This window comes from Alligator sinensis, unplaced genomic scaffold (genome assembly GCF_000455745.1).
Source record: "Alligator sinensis unplaced genomic scaffold, ASM45574v1 scaffold455_1, whole genome shotgun sequence".
NCBI classification, from domain to species: domain Eukaryota; kingdom Metazoa; phylum Chordata; order Crocodylia; family Alligatoridae; genus Alligator; species Alligator sinensis.
The window spans coordinates 362,551-383,744 of NW_005842142.1; the positions used below are offsets into that span (position 1 = coordinate 362,551).

At 44.2% G+C, this 21,194-nt stretch overlaps 1 protein-coding gene across 24 annotated transcripts in view; it reads left to right on the plus strand.

Moving 5' to 3' along the window:
• KIAA1217 (KIAA1217 ortholog) overlaps nt 1–21,194 on the plus strand; it is a 403,141-nt gene that overhangs the window by 334,336 nt on the left and 47,611 nt on the right. For all 24 annotated transcript variants that reach the window (XR_003094442.1, XR_003094441.1, XR_003094440.1 and 21 more), the window contains 3 exons: nt 5,343–5,518; nt 19,945–20,069; nt 20,332–20,479. Coding sequence is in view for 21 of the 24 variants with exons in the window: in XM_025206131.1 (XP_025061916.1) it covers nt 5,343–5,518; nt 19,945–20,069; nt 20,332–20,479 (449 nt within the window). In the remaining 3 variants the exon portion in view is untranslated. The remainder of the gene's footprint in view (nt 1–5,342; nt 5,519–19,944; nt 20,070–20,331; nt 20,480–21,194) is intronic.

Consider the following 21,194-nt stretch of genomic DNA (forward strand, 5'->3'; position numbering starts at 1 on the left):
TTTTCATCATGCTGCACCTTACCACACGCACAGTCACACATGTCACGAGTTTTGCTTGTTAGCACCTTGAGGTGCAGTTCCCAGAAACCCCTACACCTATCTCCTTGAAAGCTGGCAGGCTTCATAGCCTCAGCAGGACCTACCATCCCTTCAGTTTTCACCTTGCTGTGCCTTAATACACACACAACATGAGTTTTGCTTGTAAGCAGCTTGAGATGCAGTTTCCCAGAAACCCCTGCACCTATCTCCTTGAAACTTGGTGGGCTTCATGGCCTCAGAAGGGGCTACCATCCCTGCAAATTTCATCCAAATCTGGCAAGAAATGAGAGTTATAGGCAGTTTTGTATTTCCACATTATAGCCTGTGGGCGAAACATTGAAACAACAGCAAAACAGTTTCGATGAAACGAAATGGAACAGTGCTTTTGAAACTAAATGAAATTCGAAACGAAACATTTTTCCATCGAAACAGAAGTCTGAACAAAATAGTGCTGTTTCACACAGGCCTATTTGATGCCTCTTTCCAGAATGCATCAACCTTTTTCCTTTCTGTGTTTCTGAAACAGAGCTAATGGTTTGTAATGTAGGAAGCCAAACAGGTAGTTTTTAAAACTAAAGAGACACCTTCTCCTTCAAAATTACACTTCTTCCCGAAGTTGTTATACCTCCGATTTTACAAGATTACCATAACTGAAAGAGATATGAGCAAAAAATATTTTCCTCTGTTTTTCCAGTTTGTTTACTTGGCACGTTTGACGGTGCTTTATGTTTTGTCAGTTTCACTTGCACCTGTATAGTCGCTCGGTTTTTTTTTACCAACATTTGTTTTGCATAGTAACAGAGATATGAGAGACATTTTCAAAAGAGGAGAGAAATGTGATTGTACAAAAGCACAAACAGTGGCAGTGTGACTTGGAGACAGGAGTAGGACATGAAACTACTTTTAATACTTTTTTAAATTGGCTTGATTTTGAGTTGATGGCACTCCTCTAGTGTCTCATTAATTTATACAGAACTATAGTGATTTGACAGGGAAAGGACCTTTTATTTTATGTCTTGTATCTGCAGGTAAGACTTCCTGCTTCTAACAATGACTGTCAGCAGCTGACTTCGGTGAACTAGTTCAGAACATGGTTAAACTGTACCTGTAGCCGGTCAGGATTGTTTCAGTTCAGTGGTTGGGATTCATCTACAGATACTGAAATGTGAGACTTGTAGGTAACTTTAGTAAAGGTCAGGCATATTCCCTGCCACTGCAGTAACTTTCTCAAGCAACTCCAGCTCTGGATTATAAGGTAAATTGCAGCTTCTCAGTCTCAGGGAGAAGCAGACCCTTTCAGCAAGTAGTGACAAGCATATTAACAGCAAAAATCTGGGGTTTTTTCCCATCTGCATCAAACTTTCTTCAGTGCCACAAAATGAGACAGAAGCACAGCCTGGGTACTGTTTATATTTGTTACCTTACAGTTTGTACAAGTGTACCACTAGGAAGCGTGGCTCACTTCCCCATCCTAGAGCAGTGGCATAGGAGATAATGGGAACTTTTAAAGAATAGATCTAAACAGAAACCGTGCAGTTCAGCAGAGTAATTTGTTCATGACAAAAGGTTGACTCCTTTGTGTTTGGATTTCTTTCCTCCTATGCTGGGTTTTAGTGGGTTTCTTAATCCAGCTCCCATGAAGAAAACAGTTAAATATGAGCTTCAGTCTCATATGTGGTGTGCATGTGTGTGTTTTTTTCAATAATATTATTATAAGTAGGGAACTGAGTACTGCAACAGAACAGGAAGTTGAATAATATTGTTGCCAATTGTGTTGTATGGCATGCCTGAGAACAGTCTCTCCAGTATAAAATTGAATTAGAAATTCAAATATGCTTTGAACTGTGTTATGAAAATTGTGAAACTGCATGAAATCTTCTGTGCTTGACAGCAAACCATAACAATTAGATAATTAAATCATATGGAAATCTCAAGCTCTAGGCAAATCCTATTTGGGGACATCAATTTCCTTTTTGGTACTGATGCTATGAAATATATTCCTGAAGTAGGAGTGCATGACAGGTACCCTAGTCTCTACTGGGGGGCTGGAGGGTCCAAGTACCCAGTCTGGGTTCTCTGTCTGCTAGTCAGGGGTGTATTAGGAACATCCAGAAAACATGGAGTGAATTTCTTGTTTTATGGGTGCTTCACCTTGTAACATTAATGTTCTTTTAACAAAGGATTTTTTTCTGATGATGTTTCCTCAGAATGCAATTTTAAAAACCAAACCTGATACACAGAAATGTCATGATGTGGACTGATATACAACCTGATATACAGAAATGTCATGATGTCACACTGACTCCTAAGCTGAGTCTTCAGCAAGGCTTGGACCCTGTATGTAGATCCATACCACAGAAACCTTCCAAAGGAACTAATGGAGTAACTGGTAGAATTAGGGACTGGTGCCGGGGGAACAGGGTATTCATTTTGCTTGAGGGTCTTGCAGCTTTTAATTGCAGCAGAGGAGTGAGGAGACCGTGAGGACTCTTGGTTCAGTTCCAGCTTCTGGAGGAAAACTGTTCCAGGGGTGTTAGATGATTCTGTCCCTGTGACTCTAGAAAGTACCAGTCCTATCTACATGCCCCATCCTTTGGCCTAACAACTTCCTGGAAGAGATGAGTTCTCAAATCTAGGTTGTATGTACCACAGCATACTTGTTTCTCTCAGCTCACCCTCCTATAATGCCTTTCACCATGTTAAATCTGGATACTGAGCCCACGCTGAGTAATTGCAAATACAAAAGGACTTTAAAATGATCCTGTTTGTAATTTTGTACATGAAAACTTCAGACTTCCAAGCACTGTTATAAACAAGGAATAATTCCAAGCTCCATCATCATTGCTACTGCTACTACTAGTCTTGCTGCTACCAACTTCTGCTCTATTTTTGCCTCCTCCAGTTTTGAAATGACACACTGTCTGTCAAAGGCGAACAGCACAGGGAACCTAGAACATTCTTGTTACAGAGCCCACTTCCATCTCCGTGCAGTCCAGTACAGTTAAGGGGGAGGCTCAGCACTCAGATCTGAAAAGTCAATAGTAGTGCATTGACTGTTCTCATTGAATCCCTACCCTGACTGGCAGGATGAACAGTGCCAAGGCAGCTTTTCTGTCTGATTTTTCTGACATTCCTTGGAGTCTTTCTAAATCAGTATCTAAGAAGATATTCCTAAATCCATTTGCACATTAACTTGCAAGATAGGGGGATTTACAGCATTGCTTTGAAGTCATGCTGTTAATGCTTTATGTAAACAATAATGTTCTTGCTGAATAGATTGCTGATCCAGATAGAGCTTATGGATCAAAGGTTCAAGCCAATGTGAAGGGCCTAACTCCTAACACTTTGAAAACTAGGACAGCATCTCCTAAGTCAAGAACACTGCTTCCAGAAGTGCTGTCATGCCTACCTAGACCCAAAATGGACTACACAGACAGAACCTTCTTTACTGTTTTATACCTTGTGACATACAGAAAGCTGGAAAAGGGAGGCTGTAGGCTTACCATAGAAACTCAATAACATCAAACTTCTGAGAGGGGCATTATACCCACAATTCTACTTTTAATAATCTTGAGAAGCATTCACTGCTGAGATAGATGGTAACTCCACATAGATACACTCTCTCCTCTCTCCAGCACTGCACACACAAAGAGGGATGTTTAGAAATTCTTACATGCACTTGGAGAAGGGCATACACATGTATTCATGTCACTGGAAAAATGGAAAAAACTTATACTGTTCCTGTCCATAGCAAAATAGCATGTTAGGGGGCCAGTGTAATTTTGCAACATTTTCTGGTAGATTTGTGTTGTATTATGGAAAATTAAATCTTGAAGGGCAGTTCCAAGGTTCTTTGTTTAAAGGAAATAAAAGATTGGAGGAGCTTCCATGTTGTTAAATGTTTTAGGTGTTTAAATAAGATGTTTTGTTCAGTGCCTGCCCATGCAAACTCACTTTGGGTCTTATAGCTAAGGAAGGTTCTTTACTTCTTGAGTGATGATTTCTGCCATCAGTCAGGCATTTAGTAATGCCCACGCATCCTCTTACCTTCAAGTTATAGCTTCAGTGAACCTGGTGCATTCCCATCACTTTCAAACCATTTGAGTGAGTGTAACTAGCTCTGGGATTTAGCATTTGGTTCACAGTTCTGTTTGTAATGTACAGAGAAAGGGCAATCCAATTAACTCAACCTTATCCGGTTTGGCTTTGCAACATTAACACGAGTAAAATGTATTAAAATTTATGTTTCACTCTCTGAAGTGAGTTTGGGGGCTGGGTATGCACAGAGAGCAGGTCTCTCAAGAAAGAGCATGTCATTTTTCATGGTTAGTTTTCAGGGAACCACATTCTGAAGGTTGTTTCTTGTCTATTACGAATAGTTGCATATATTCCATTATATAATACAGATGAGCATGTTCTTAGTTCATCATTTAAGAAATTGAAAACTTTCCCTGGAGAAGGGATTGCATTCCAGCTTTCACACTTCACTTCTGTGATGTCTTCTAAGTACTGTACAAAACACTCATGAGGGTACTGACAAACGTTGGGGGGGGAATGCGCTTTATCAGAAAAAGCAGTGCATTACTTTTACCCAGCTCTGCAAAGTTTATATAGATCAGGTGCTTCAGCAGGGCTTTTGGTGCTTTTAGCTAAAGCTGCTTCAACCAGCTATTAGATTAAAGTGCCAAAATGTCCCACTAAAGCACCTGATCTACACAGATGTTGGGAAAGTTGGGTACAACTAACATGCTGCCTTTTCTGGGCATGCGCTGGGCTCAGTGCGGGAGCACACCGAGTTTAAAGTAAAGTGCTGGGCTTTTTTTTTCCACATCTGCAAGCAATGCATGCCTAACTCCATGATATATGCAAAATGGAACGATGTCCCTTAGTGTGCCAGCTTCTAGCACTCTTGCTATTATTCAGCGTAAGGCAGGAAGCTCTTTATTGATATTTCACACATGCTGGCTAATGCTTCATTGAACAGATTAGAAAGGTTTCAGGCCTCACAGAGGTACATGCTGAAACTGGTGCCAGACACACTACAGTGTAATGAAGTCAACACATTCTGTTTGTCAGTTTGCTGCTGGAAGTCAGAAACATGCTTCAGAAGTTAATCGAATTTGTGCTCTTTCCTCCCCTTCTTGTTGAAATAACACTTACAGGTAAAGTTAAAAGGGGAAAAAAGGGTACATTCAGCTGTAGGGCTGTTTATCCAAAGCTACTTCTGAGCACTACAATGTATTCAGTTGCCAGGGATGTTAGTCAGGCAGAGAAAATTGAAGTTGATTTCTTTTGTACAACAGCTGCAGAACCAGGAGGTGCTGAGGGCAATGATGAAGAAAGCAGAGCTGGAAATCAATGGCAAAGTAATTGAAACAGTGAAGAGGCTGGAGGATCCTGTGCAGCGACAGCGCAACCTGGTGGAGCAAGAAAGGCAAAAATACCTTAATGAAGAAGAGAAGATTGTGAAGAAGCTATGGTAGGTGGAAAATCCTCATCATGCCTTGTTGTTTGTGCTTGGTTTTCTCATCTGTAAAACTTTAACCTCTCCATTGACTTCATAAGGGCTACTTCTGTGAGCGAGATCTACTTACCATGCACACTTTTTCTCCTATCATAATTCTGTGCCCTCTAGGGCTCGGGACAAACATTCAAAAAGCCTGAGCCTGAATTGATTCAGTCTTTTCAGGTTAGACCTAGACTGAATCAGTTTGTAACTGCACAGACACCCCAGAAATGCAGGTACATGCCTGCAGTGGCTCAGGTTAGAGGGTGTTAGAGCAGCCTTCCCTTCCCTTCCCTTCCCTTCCAAAGTGCTGAGCTGGGGGAGGGGGGTCTCCCCCACTCCCTTCTGACCAGCCCAGCTGGGAATTGATAACAATGTTTATCACCCCTAACTCAGTGTTCATCACCCCATTAAGAAAATAATGGAGGGACATTACCAGCTACCTGTTGATTCTGGCTCTGTCCCATCTGCCACAGCATGGATTGTAGCCAGCATGTAGTCTTCTAGCTAATGCTGTGTGTCTGTGTAAGGCAGAGGGGACGGGGCAATCTCTGCTTAGCAGGGAGTGGGGAGGGGAGTGGGGAGCAGGGGGAAGCCAGGCAGAGACCTGCAGTCTGTGCTGAGCTCCAACCAGGCAGCAGAGGGGAGGGGCCAGCCCTGCTGTGGAGCAGAAAGCCCCACCCCACCCAGCACAGAGAGCATGCCGGGATGCTGGGAGATTCTGGTTTAACTCTGGTTTAACCAGCAAAGGGGCCTGTGACAGACATTGCATAAACCGGTTTGAGCCAAATCAGTTAAGTCTGATACTGCATTCAACTATGTTTGTCTTAAACCTGTTTCAGCCATTTTCAAACTGGTTTATGTGCACTGAACATCTGTTTTGTTACAGGTTTAAGCCAGTTTCTGAACACTTAAAACAGTTTATGTGTAATGTCTGTCCCTAGCCTAGTTCTATAATTGTTTTTAAGGGACTTTCTATAAATAAGCGGCCTCTGGCTGTGGGTTCTTTGTAAGTGGTCTCAGTACTGATGAACAAATCCCACACCTACCATTTGATTCAATTTTTTAAATGTCCCCATCCATCTGCCCCCTATGCTTCCTTATGCTCATGCCCAGCACCACCCCCTAAGTCAGCTATTCAGTACAATGTTATATTAATAGGAGAGGAGGGGTAACACTAGCATTTCCTTGAGAAATGATTTGGTATGGAATGGGGGAGAGAAGAGAGGGAATAATGAGTTTGAAGTTAAGTGTAGAGCAGAGTGATTACTGAGCTGTTCTGTGGAGTGATATAGGACTTTGAAAGACTTAACAGGAAAAACAAAGTTCTAATTAAAATCAGTGATGTCAATGTCCTTCTGACCCTTATACATTGAGACCCTCCAGGCGCAAATCTGCAGTTAGAGAAAAGCCTGCAGGTTGCTTATAAGTAAAGATGTTTCTTGAAGAGTCTTTTTTCTCAATGCTGCAGCCTAATGAGGTTGATGATGTCCAGTTGTTTATTACAGCTTTTGCTCTGACAATTATGCAATGGGGCCTGAGATCAATCTGAAATCAATGGATGGTCTAAATAGTTCTAACATTTACACTTTGTAAGATACAATGTAATTCATTATTTTTCACTACTGAGCCTAATATATCTAGCTGCAACTGAAAAATTGCTCCGTTATGTACAGAAGAACTTTAAAATCAGTTTCTTTCTGGAAACATTAATCAAAGTACTCTACCAATACAAAGAGTGCTGGTATTTATAAACAACAAAGGAAACTGAATCTTTTATGTTAATCTATGGCGTGTCAAGTGACTTGTATTTATAACAAAACTAATTATAAGGAATAACATTACTCTGGGGATTGATAATGTAACATACGGGGGTACATGCTGAAGTAAATGAGCATGCAGTCCTAAATAAGCTATAGACAGTGCACTCTCCTACTATTCTCCTGTTCAGCAGTGTAGTCACCTGTTGCACATTATCTAAATCCTGGGTGGTGTTCTCTGAGGGGAGGAACTGTCTGTGGTACTTATTTAGAAAAGTGCCTCGTAGAGTGGGACATTGATTGGGGTCATGTGCTACTGCATTCATTCTTACAAATAGGCAGTTAAAATTCTCCTTTCTGATTGTTATGCAGAGCCATAGTGTTTGGATTGCATCCCATATGTAGAACCCTTCTGACTCTATTACACCTCCACTCCACTATCCAAGTAAGGCCTCATGAAGGAAGATTATACAGATTTGCAGTGCAGCCAAGAGACCCTGGACTGAAGAGGAGAATTTATTCTTTAGTGCACAGAATAGAGAGTCTTAGGCCCCTAACAGGTATTCATTTCTAGTGGTGGAAATTTCTTAGAAATCTTTATGGGGGAGAGAGCAGTACAGGCATTCAACCTACAGTACTCATCTGGGGAAGGTTTGAGCATCAGCAGCAGCTCTAGTCCTTCCCCAGACAGGTTCAGGAGGAGACAACTAGTGCCACCCTCCATCCCCAGCTGCTCCACAGACCAGGGACCCCAGTTCTGAGGGGCAGATAGGGAGCAAGGAGCAGCTGTTCTACTCCCCTCCCAGACTGGTCTGGGAAAGGACTAGAGCAGCCACTGGGCTAGGGAACAGGCAGAGGGCTTTGACCTGCTGCTCCACTCCGCTTCCAGACCAGACTGGGAAGGGAGCATACAAGAATTGTTTCTTGAGTGAGTTGCTTCCAAGTTGACATCTGGATGATCTTTCTCCCAGGGTGGGTATGCTTCCTCCCCATCCCCTCCCCAGAGAAACTAACTGAATGCTCATACGCTTATGGTTCTACTGAAAGAACGGTAATTTTCCTAGTAGAAATATAGGGCTCTTATAGATGTGCACAGAGCCTGCTCCAACACGCTGGAAATCCAGCGTGTCAGAGCAGATTCGATTAATCAAGCATGAAAATTGATGTGCTCCCTCAGCCTTCTGTGTCATGTATATCAGCATTCCCGTGCATCCCTGTGTTCAAAAAATGGTGGCAGGGGGCTTTGAAATAAAACATGTTTGATGAGCTTTAGTCAAAGTGGCCCACCGTCATTTTTTCAGCATGGGGGCGCTGATACACGTGACGTGGCCACTTTTAATTGGTGCGGCTCGCTAATTAAGGTGTTTGGTGCTGCATCTCAGAGCACATGTAAAAATGCCCATAATGCCTCTACATGATCTTAGTCATTCCCTTGAAAATGTAGAATCAGCATTTTCTGTTCATCCTAAATATTAAAATATGGCATTGTAGTCAATATAAGCTCAATACTAGTTCAACCCTTTTGGAGACATACTCAAACATGTATGCAAACCTCAGTTAGATATATTTCTTAATTGTTTCCAGTGGGACTGTTCAGTAACATTACTCCTATGCCTACACAGTAGAAGGATCAAACTGAAAGAGAGAAATAATGTGATAAGACGCATCCAACGTGCTTTGGGCTAAGCAGCTTGTGGCTGTTAGTAATGAAGCTCATACATCACAAAATTACTCCTCAGATGTCAGTTGATAACATCAGAGAAAGGTTAACTTTCTATTAAAAAAAAAAAAAAAAAAAAGCTTTGCAATTAAGCTGATACCAGTTTATAGATACATATTAGTACACAGAAACAGGAAAAGGAAAGTACTCTTTTTAGTCTTTTAATTATTACTTCTTTGATCCTTCCTAAATGTAGATTTGTTTCCTCATGGACAGTATTTCAGGGTTTACACTACCTTTGTAAAAATGCAGTAAGAACCTGGAATATGAAAACCTCTCTTCACTTGAATTAGATAATAGCAAACATTCTTCTCTGCTATGCTGAACAGAGCTAACATAACAAGCATCTTGGCAATTTCATATTTCAAATGAGAAATAATTTTAGACCAACTCCTGCCATTTTTCTCTTAGCACCAGTAGAATCGAGCCTATTTATATAAAAGATGAATTGGCATTTCATCTCAGTTATCGCCATCACAGATGCCTAGTGAAAACCCAGAAAGCACTCTTAAGCAGATAACTGCCTTGAAATCATATAGAAGACACAGTCCACCTTAAGCAAATAACTCTTCCCATTGAAGAAATATACTCTTCCCATTGAAGAAATATACTCTTAGGCAAAAGTCTTAAGGAAGTTCTTTTGGATAAGACAGTGTCTTGTTTTGGATGTCAGACACTAAATATCAGCCTTAAACTTCATTGGACACAAAAAGCAAACGGGAAAAGCCTGCCATGATGGTGACATTTATATGAAAAGTATATTTTAAAAAGATATATTTTAATCTATAAAAGACTAATAAACACCTTTATTTTATTATATGTATATGTTGCACTTCCCAACAAAGGCTTAGCGTAGCTTACAATAAGAGACCAGTAGAATACTGAAAAAAATATAGTAAAGTGGAATAATATTACAAGTTTGGCATGTTCATTTGTTAGATAAAGTGTACATATTTATTTTTTGAAAGGAAGTGAGATTTTGGAATTAGAATTTAATATTAGAATTTCTGTAGTTCACACTAATTTTGAATGAAGTTCTGCAGTATCTGGGAGCATCTGTGATTGAAATACACTTCATGAGATGGGTTTTACTACTACTTAAAATCGCTGCCTCTGCTAGGCAGATTTTCCAGGGAAAACTCCTGATTGGAAAGTGAGTGGGAAATGTGATGGAATTTAGTTTTCATCATTCTGCAGGGCTTTTCTTACTATGGTGAGCTCGTGTAACGTTTTCTCTCTGTTGCATTTTTATTAACTGTGAACTGAAATCACTATCCTCTCTTTGTGGTTCCCAACTATATGTTTCAAACCTGATGTAACAATATATTCTAAATATGTTTGCTTTCAAATAGTTAATGTGATAGGTTATTGTCTCCTAATTCAGCTAGTAAATATATGTGTTAGTTGCCAGTGTAAGGCATATTTTCATAACAATTTTACCCTTTTAGAAATACTATATAACAGCACTTACCATGTTGTGAGAATTTGATATACATGTCATAAGTCTAATATTGTAAAAGCCTTAATTGATCGGTCTGCCCATAACACTTGATTGGCATTCTGATTGGCTGACAAACAACGAACCAGAGTGCGAAGAAGCGTTCGGACAGGAAGTAGTGGTGCCATGGAGCACTGCCATGATGGGGACACAGGGGGCAGGGGGGCGAGGCCAGCTGTTCTGGCCTCGCCTCCCCCTCCCCCTGCTCCCTTGAGGCAGCAGCAAGGTGGAATGGGGGGGGGGAGGGGAGGCAGGCACTTGCCTCACCCCCTCTGCCCTGCCCCCTGCAGTTGGTGATGATGGAGCAGGGGGGGAGCAAAGCCACCAGCGCTGGCCTCAGCCCGCCCCTCCCTCCTTCTGTCACCACTATCTGCAGGGCCAATGCAGGCTGATGCCATGGCTGTGGGGGGAGGAGTGGGCCTGACGCGGGGGGGGGGAGGAGCAGGCATGCCGTGGGGGTGGGGGTGGGGGAGGGAAGGAGTGGGCCCAGGCCCAATGCTGGGTGGGAATGGTCTGGGAAGATGATCTGGTTCATCGCTGTGAAGTGCAGCAATCCCTGTGACCAGCCACTGCAGAAGGGGCTCCTGCTCTTCGGGGTGATGTTCTCTGTGCTGCTGCAGGAGGCCTTCCACTTCCTCTGCTACGAGCTCCTTAGGTACGGACTGCAGCTCCAGCAAAATCTGGGGCGAGGAAAGAAAAGCTAGCTTACTGGGAATGCAATCCTCACAGCGCTGTGGCGCAGGTATGCAGCCCACCTTGGGGAAGGGCGGGCACTGCTGGCATGAGAGGGAGGCCAAGATGACTGCTGCCCAAACCCTGCACTGCTGATTGTCTGAGAGGGCTGCTTGTAGTGCAACCCAACTCCTCTCCACCAATTGGCAGTGAGGGATGAGGCCACATGACAGAGAGACAGCCTTCACAGTCAATCAGTGGTGAGGGGCTGGGCCACCAGGGCCTCTTGGCCAATCAGATACATGGGGGGAGGAGGAAACCTGCTGCAGTCGGCCCACAAAAATTGGGACAGCCCTACACTCTACCTGCAAAATCTGCTGGCTGCCTCTTCAAGTTGGGGAGACCCCTATGTGTAGGGCGTACAAATATAACATTTACCACATAATAGCTACAGCATACTGCCAAATAGCAGCCCACCATCCCCTTCAAAAGTGGCTAAAATGTTCATTCTTCCATACTCTGTCTTATCTGTGTTTCTACAAGGCTTCATTTCCCTTATCAGTACTTAACGAAATATCAGGAATGAATCTGATGTATTTAATATATAGTCAAATGTGGAAGGCCTTTTAAAAATGTAGCCATATGTACACTGGACTGATCAGATTCCAGTCTAGCGAGCCAAACTGAGCAGAAGAGGGGAGGAAAAGGCACCCTGGAGTCGTAGGCTAAGTACAGACATTCAGAAAGCCTCTGCCAGAAGCACTAAACATTGCTCTTCACTTAAAGTGCTGTAAGTGACAGGTTTTTGTGCTGAAAATTGACCCCAGGAAGCCCTTTTTGTTTTTGCATTCTGAGATGTAGAGAGGAGAAAAGAGAACAAAAAATACCTCATCTCCTCTCTAGAAGTCTTCCTTTATATCCTGTCTGTCTGACCATGTTAAAAGCATGCCAAAAGAGCAGCAGAATACTCCATGCTTCCTGCTTTCTTCCCATTCTGACCTGGAGACAGTCCAGGTCCTTATCATAATGCTTGAGGTCTCCACTGACATAATTCCCAGACACATAGGATCATAGGAAAGAAGGGCTGGAAGGGACTTCACAAGATCATCTATGTGAGAAACTGTCTTTCTGATCCTTCCTCAAGAAGATAGCTGTACTTGCTAGGAGCACTGAGGTAGCTTTTGTTCAAAGTGATGGTCATAGCTGCTGGTACCAGAACTTTGTCAATGTTGGTCTGTGGCTGGTAGGACCTTCAGGCAGGTGTGAGCTCAGATTGCTTTTGCAATGTGTGGTAATGGAAAGATGAATTTTACAAACTCCTTCTCACAGTTTTTCAGTTCCTTCAGTGCCATCTGCATTGTCTCTTTTTGTGCAGCAAATGTAAGACCAGTATTTATCTATTATTGTGTTTAAATTCACCTGCCCCTTTTTTCTGCAAAAGGAAACAGAGCAACATTCGCTTGCTGCCATCTAGCGGCCCCTTTCATGTTTTCTTAAAGGTTTTCTTGGTGTTAGCAAGGAAGATGGTATTACTTCCTTTTTCATAGGGTGTCTTCAAAATTAGCGGTCCTGAAATAAGCTCGCTCATCTGATGTTTGTTTTATTCACTCATGATAGCACTTGTGTGTGTAGTGCTTTGTGCCATTCCGCCTCCTAATTTGATGAACTGGCAGATTTCAATATCTACAAATCCTCCTTTCCAGGTCTCTACAATCTAGATTCTTATATATTTAAACCAGGTGCTTACCAGGTGCAAATAAATTATGTTCAGGGAGACTGAGTGGAGTTCTCGAATGCAATGAGAGTCAAAGCTAGTTTATATTATTGCCAAATGGATCACCTTTTCTCTTTTCTTTTAATTGAGTATTTATACTAATACTATCTTACCAACAGGATGGGGGACTGGCTTGGATGAAAGTCCTAAAGCAGTAGGATAAAAGTAAAAAAAACCCAACCAAACTTTTCATGATAATGATATGGTTGTATCAAAATCAGAGAATAAAAAAGTATAATGACTAATTGATTGCCTTAACAAAAGAGAGATGTCAGTTCAGCACCAGATAGGAGCTGAATAGACTGCAGAAAGGTACCTCAAATCAGAGACCCCAATTGCAAAATAATCCCCATTTTTATACTATTGTTACCATTTTTTAAGGCAGGGTTTTTCAACCTTTTTTAACAAGTGTACCCCTTTTGGCCTCAGTTTCAGCTCATGTGCCCCTTTATATTTTTTTCTTGATATTAAGGGAGGGGGCAGATCAAGGCCCCCACAGTGACCAGAGGGAGTGGGGCTGGGGCAGATGCTGCATAGGTGGAGGGAGAAGAAAATTATTTGTGGGGGAGGGGGCTGAGCACGCACGTGCGCGTGCACCCCCCTCCTCCCCAGCAGGTAAGTCTGTGGGGGAAGGGGCAGGGGGAGGGAAAAGAGCCATGGGGGCGCAGATCGTGGACCCCATGGTGAGGGAGGGAGCTGGGCCCTGGCCAGGCAGGGTGTGGGCCCCAGCACATGCAGGAGCAGGGCCCCAGCTGGGCTGGGTGGTGGGACAAGCAGAGCCCCTGGGATGCCTTCTGGGCCTCTGCTTGTCCCACCACCCATCCTGGCTGGGGCCCCACTCACACCAGCCCTGCTTCTGGCCCACTCCCTCCCTCACCACAGGGACCTCAATCTGCCCCCCCATGGTGAGGGAGTGAGTGGGGCTGGGGATCGAGACCCCCACAGTGCATGAGGGAGTGGGGCAGGGGCAGGGATGAATGATTCACCCCTACCCATGCCCTACTGCCTCCTGGACTATGAGAATTGTCCCATGACTCTGCCCAGCTGGAGCCCCATTCACCATGAATGGGGCCCTGGCCGGGCCAGGTCGTAAGACAGTCGGAGCGCAGCAGCTTGTCCAGAGGCGCAACGAGAGGGAGCCAAGGGGGAGGGCATGTGCCACCCCCTTGGCTCCCCCATGGTGCATGTAGCAGTGGGAGGTTCCCCCCCACCCCCACCTCCCTGGACAAGCTGCCAGGCATGGTATTGCACTTAGCTGCATGGTGGGGACAGCAGCTCCTGCCACTACTAGTACTCCCAGGAGGGCATGGGAGCATGTGCCCCCTGGATCTGTGCGGGTGGCAGAGCGGGCTGCATCTGCGGGCTGGGGCCAGGGCTACACCAGGCTCTTCCCAGAGGGGACTGGACCAGGCTATGCTAGGGGTGGGTGGCAGTGGCATGGGGAGTGGGGCTATGAGAGGGAATGCAGCCACCCCAAAATTTGCCGTAGCCCCCACAATCCCCTCCCAGCGCAGCCCAGCCCAACACCCGCACTGGGAACAGCCCAGCACTTCCCCAGCCCCAGCCTGCAAAGCTCAGCCTACATGCTGGTCTGGCAGCACGTGCCCTCCCAGGGGAGCGCGCAGCTGTGGTGCTGAGAGGGTGGGGGGCTTGCACGTAGCAGCCACCACCACTGCCACCGCCCTGCTTGGCTGCATGCCCCACTGCTTTCCCATGGCCGGTTGTTCTGTGGGCTGCTGACAGGTCTCGTACCTGGCCAATCATGCGCTACCGGGGGCGGGCACAAAACACACCTTCCTTTGCCGCTGTGCTGTAAGGAGGGCAGGGAGGCTCTGCAGTGTGCTGTGCAGGGCCGGCGGGGCCTGGTGCATCCCTCCCCTTCCTCCCTCCCCCGCCAGATAAGAGGCGAATGCTCTGGGGTAGATGCTACTGCTGAGCCCTGGGGTACACTCCATCCCCTCCTGCCCACCCACCTACACATACCCTCTACAACCTTTCTAAGTACACCTGGGGGTATGTGTACCCCTGGTTGACAACCGCTGGCTTAAGGTACTTGACCTGTCATATCAAAAGATGTGTACCTACCTATCTATTGATAGTTATATATATATCAAATATGCATTGATGATTAACAGAAAAAGAAAAACTTGCAACTGCAGCAAAAAGAAAAGTTTTGTTTAAAACTTAGCTTTGTGGGTTTTTTGTGTGTATCTTGGACACCCCAAATTAATTCTAAACTTTCCTGTATCTTAAACCCTTGTACTTCATTTTTCCTGCACAAACTCTGCCTAATTAATACTTTCGGTCTGCCCTGTTTACAGTTTCTATATTCTGTAAGCATTTGGTTTTTTCTTAAAACCTTGGGCAACAGCATGTAGTTGATGGCATTTGTTCGCATCAGAGTTGCAAACGTGGAGAGATGCCAACATGATGAGGAATGTAGCTAAATTCACACATGACATTTGCAGACCAGCACTTTCCACCAGTATCTGATCACTAGAGCCATCCTGAGGGGTAGACCTTAATGCAGTGACACTGTAGAGTTGTGACCAGTCACATGCGCTGGTGAGGGCTGGCTGCAGGAAGCAGTGGTTGCTGTCAGAGACCCCAGAAAATGGTTATTTCTTTTGTGACTTCCCACAGTTAGGTGGCTAAGCAGTTTATTTATGCCTTTTTCTAATGTGTTGGCAATTTTATAAGTCTTCCCTTGGCAACTGAGTAAGATAATGCAAGAGACTATCTATAAAGCTCAAAATGTAATGTGCTTACTCCATATGTGCTAATTCTCAGCAAAACTTGTTTGAGCATGAGTAGCACCACATCAGCATGGCTATGCTACCAGTTTGGGAGGTAGGTCATGGAGAGCAGGTGTTGTATATCTCTGTGGTGCTGCTTTGCACTAAATAGAGATGGGAACATATGCAGTGCCTCTGCCTCCACCCTGTGGGCTGTTTGAGTGCAGCTCCATTTTTTTCTGATCCATTTAGCATTGTGAAGCTATTTAACAACTAGTTCTCACAAATAATTTGTGGTCTTTGGCTTTTAGTGAGCGCTTTTGTCATGTGTACTTGTTATTCAGGCTCTGAGGATGTTATTAATGGGATGCTTAAGTCGCATGTTGTTTTGTTCTCTTCAGAGAATGTGTGTAGCCCCTTAGAAAAAGGTTTCAGAAGTAAGTACTTGTGTTTCACCTTTGAGTAATTGCCCACAGATGCATTCTTACTTTGTGGGTGTGCCTCATGCTTTGACTGGGGACTCTTCTGCTTCAGCAGCAGCTGAAGAGTGTGCCCTAACCCCACCCTTCCTTGATCCCCCATGCTGCAGGGATAGAGGGCAGTGCACATTTCCTGCTCTTCATTTCTTCTCACCCACTTGGCACAGACAATAGAGCCTGCTTGTCCTTCCTCTACCTCACCTGAGGGCATCGTGTCCAGACTGTGGCAGACAACAGGACCAGTCTTCCTGGCTATGCAGAGCAGCAGTTGCATAATGGTGCTAGCACATAAGCCATCTATTTCACCTGTCTAATCTTCAGAATGCCGCAGCAGATCACCCAAGCTGTCATCTGTCTACATCATGAGAGAAGACTCAACAACTCTGTACTCTGCAGCATATTTGTGCCATGGAGCCATCCAGGCATAGATCAGTTCACAGCTGAAAACCAGAAATGTGCCTCTTTCTGCTCCAGGGAGTGTTCAGCCCCAAGTTCCCTGTTAGACAAATTTGTAATAGTGGTTGAGGAGCCTCCTGTGTCTACTCCATCCTACACCTGTGATCCTGGTTGTCCTCTCCAAAGTGAGACAGAACCAGGCCCTAGTGGCACTAGTGGTACCTATGCAATGGTCCCAAATCCTTGGGGAGGCATTTGTCACTTTAGATGTACTGCAGAAGGAGGGTACAAATGGTACTCCTTTGCATGCTTTGCTCAGGTCCTTTCTCCACATTACAAAGGAAAGTAATGGCTCAGCCATTGTGCCTGAAGTGTCCAGTGAATAGATTCTGTGAAGCCAGGCCTGAAATACGCTGAGGCAAAGTCTGCATGGGGCATCTTGAGAGTGAAAACAGCCAAGTGCCCAAGCAAAGATAGGTAAGCTCTTACCACCGTCGCTGAGAGCTTTCTTGTATTCTTGTGATGCAAGCTGTGGGAAGCACTTTTCTACTCTCCCAGGACTTCATCACCTTGGAACCAAGTGAATTGTTTTTCCTTTTTCTTTTCTTTCTTTTTCTCTTTTCTCTTCTTTTCTTTTCTCTTCCTTTCTTTCCACTTCTTTTTCCTTTCTTTTGAGAGACTGTGAACTCCTCTACAGCTCTGTGCCTCACTACTGGTTCCAGCAGACAAATGACACCTTTGTAAAAAGGCCACAGGCAACCCATTTAGTTGCCTTGCCAACAGTCTTGTGCTGGAGACCTTGAAGTAAATCCACATCTCTGTCTTGCTGTCAGTGGACATAGGAAGGTACCACTTTTTTTTTTCTCTGTCATGGATTTCCCCAGAGCTGCTCATGCTCTGGGCTTTCAACTGTGCCCTTTGCATGATGGTCTAACACCAGCATCTGACAGCCAGACATGGTGCCTCCTCCATTTGGGGCAATTGGTCACTATTTCTCCTTGGTAAGTCTCTCAGCTCTGCCTCTGAGATGGGGTCAAGGGCCTTGAGTTGGCACTGTATGGCACCTCTTCCCCCCCACCCCCAAACACAAGGAGCAGATTGACCTCCTCACTGCCATCAGGATTGAAACCTCTGTACCAATCCTGATCATGATCCACAGGATCTATCAGCAGAGGTAGACAACAGAAACATCCCCATCCTGGTTGCACCAAAGATTTGGCACTTTTTAAATGGCAAAAAGCTTTCTTGTGTAAACTAAGGCTGTTGACTTTGGTGAAGGTTCTTGCCCTTTTTTAATAAGAGCATTGAGGAGCCTCTGGTCTTGTTTGACAAGCAGAACTGTTCCCTGCATGTTTTCTGCTCTAATCTGTGTCACTGGTGTTGTGTGACAGTATCATATCCATCCCTAAGCCCCTCTGAGCTTCCATAGTTATCCCATAGGGCCAAGAAGCCAGAAGAAGGGGTCAGGTCTAGAGCTCCTTCTTCAGGAGCCTCCTGTTAGGTCTCTAAAGTCTGATGAAAATAAATATCCATAAGAGCTTTCTATGCAAAATATAAATTTGCTTTTTATGTTCTGTGGTGCTGTGGTTGAGTGTCACTGCTGTCCTTCATCTTAAGGTAATTTTAAGTTGCCCTGGGGAAAAAAGGCTAGAAAGAGACTTCTGAGGGAAGAATGCTGGCTGAAAGCTGTAGAAGGACACAGAGTCCTTGACAGGCTGCCATGAAGAAGAGGAAAAGTACCTTTTCAGTCTTGCTGCAGAAAGGAAGATGTGGAAAAATTTCTTGAAGCTGCAGCAATGTAAGATGAGATTGGATATTAGGAAAAATGTCTTCACTGTTAGGATAGAGAGGCAGTGGAATAGACTGCCTTGGGGAGGGGTGGACTGTGCAGCACTGAAGGTGTTCAAGAAGAGTTTGGATAGCTACTGGTTGGGGATGATCTAGGCATAGCTATGCCTATGTTTTACCATGGATATTTCCCATGCTCCTGCTCTCCTCCCCCCTCCTCCCCCCCTTTTTTTTTTTTGCTGCTGCATGTGTCAAGGCATTTTTAAGCCGTGCTAGAGACATTGGGTGTTTGGCTACAGCCAAGGCTGGGGAATATGCCAGTGCTCCTGCTGCAACCGACGTCAGAGATTCCTCATTAGAGCGTCTTATCCTTCCACTCAAGGTCAGACCGATTGCTGTTTTGGGGGTCAGGAAGGAGTTTTACCCTTTGCTCAGATTGGTGTGAACTGTGGGAGGTTTTGCTTTCCTCTGTAATTGGGGGTGTAGCCCTGCACCTGGGACCTCTTGAATGTATATTGACAACAACATTGTATGGAAGCAGGGCATTGGCTGCTGTGGTTCTCCTGTTTTACCTGTGGCAGGTTAGGGTATTAGGTCTATATCGTGCCAGGATTGAACGTTCTTATTTAGAGTTTAGCTTGTGGTTTGCGTGGGATAGTTTGGATAGGGATGATCCTGCCTCAGGCAGGGAGTTGAACTAAATGAGCTCTGTAAGTCCCTTCCAGCCCTACTTCTTTATGACTCTGGCTGTGCCCAGGGGGACAGGATTTTGTACAATCTTTGTAAATAAATAGGATTGTATTAAAGAACTCCCTGACTTCGTCATCAATTTTTTCCTTTTTATAATAATGACCCACAACACTCCAAAGTTGGCTAATGGGTTGTGTCAAAAAAGAGAACACTATGTTGTTGTGCTAATTGACAGCAGAGGTAGCTTACTCCGACAGAATCTCATCCTTTCAAAACTTCCTATAAGAAATGTCTGCTACAGTTTGCCTATATTGTTACCTTAACACACTCAAAAACCCAGTTATAACTCCAATCAGCCGCCAGCTTTTCAAAGGAGCTGTTAGGACTTTCACCTCCGCTTTGCTTGGCACTAACCAAAAATGCATTTTAAAGTAGATGGAAAGGAAGCTAAGGGTAATGCGTGGTTTAACACACATACTTCAGCAGATCACATTTGTGTTCACCCTGGTCTTTTCTGCTTGTGCATTGTTGTTGCTGCAGCACACAAGTCATACCCTCAGGTAACTCACATCATGAAAGCAACTAATTTATATTTGTGTTAACCATCTCACCTGCCCTTTTACAGTATGGATGAACTTGGCAACACATCAGAGGATGTCAGGCACTTGCGTTTGTTATAATCTGACAGTTTTATTGAGAAGCTGGCCTTCTAATACTTTTACAATCTCCTCTTTTTTGGACCCGGTAGGCAAGGCATTAGAAAATTTTAATGTGCCATAAGTGAGGGTTTTTTTAATCTGGTTTGTCCATTTGGTTCCTTGTATTTTCAGAAAATAGGCTTATAATAGGGTAGTTCAGATAAAGCTTTATTTCTGTTCTTTTAATAGTGAGCTAGAACATTTTGTTGAGGAACTGAAGAAGGACTCCCCAGCCAAGATAATTACACTGAAAGACGTTGAGGATGGGGCTTTTCTTCTGCGTCAAGTTGGAGAAGCTGTTGCCACCCTGAAAGGTCTGTTTTCTTCCTTAAGTTTAACCGTGTTGTCTTTAATCATTAGATCTGATATAAGTTTGTCTCTTGATCTGGAACTTTACCTCTTGCTTCAAAAAAAAAAAAAAAGATGCTGCAGGTGTGAGTTATATGGCCTCAGGGTGGTGCTAGAAGTGCAGCTAATGGCACTTAAAGAGTCTCTGACTGCTTGGTTTATGTATTTATTTTTCCTTTACTGCATTTCTCATTTCCAATCTGGATTTCATGCTTCTTCTCTCTCCAGGTGAGTTCCCAACACTTCAGAATAAAATGCGGGCAATCCTCCGCGTTGAGGTGGAAGCTGTCAGATTTCTGAAGGAGGAGCCCCATAAACTGGACAGCTTGCTGAAACGAGTCCGCAGCATGACTGATGTCCTTACTACACTAAGAAGGTGATTTTTTTTTTTTCCTTCCAGAATCGTGACTGGTTTCTGCCAAGGGGTCTGGAACCGCTTTTTAGAGTCGAAATGTCTTGAGAGCTGAACCTGTCTCTAATAATCGGAGGTATAACAACCAGATTTTGCACCCTAGACAGCAGCTGTTGTTGGGGCAGTGGTTGGGCTGTCAGTGGTGACAGTCACCAGTCTCTGGCACCCAGGGCTGGTACTCTGCTTTTTGACACATTATAATCTGCCTGGCAACTGACTCCCCGGCCCAGCCGCTGGCTTCTTTACTTTTCATTCCATCCAGGAAGAGCGCACACCAACTGCTGAAACTTCCTTAGCGTGACAAAGGGTTTTTGAACCCAAAAGTTTGCTTAATAATTGTTTTCCAACTATTTGGGATGGTCTAATAAAAGATATCAGATTCGCCTAAGGAACCTTGTCTACCTATGTCCTTAGACCAACATGACTACAACCTACACCCCTGCAACATGGAAGATATCAAATTCAGCCATCTGAAATGGAAACTGTACAACATGAAAAAGAAAGAAGCCAAACTCAACAGTGACATATATTTTCTAAGCCTTTGCAAGAAACACAACTTCATTCCCTGAGGACTAAACATCTACAATCCCCTGACTACTACACAGAACTCCAAATATGCTTCACAGCTATGCAGAAGAACTTCAGAGAAAATTAGAAATCATCTACTTCACCTACTCTA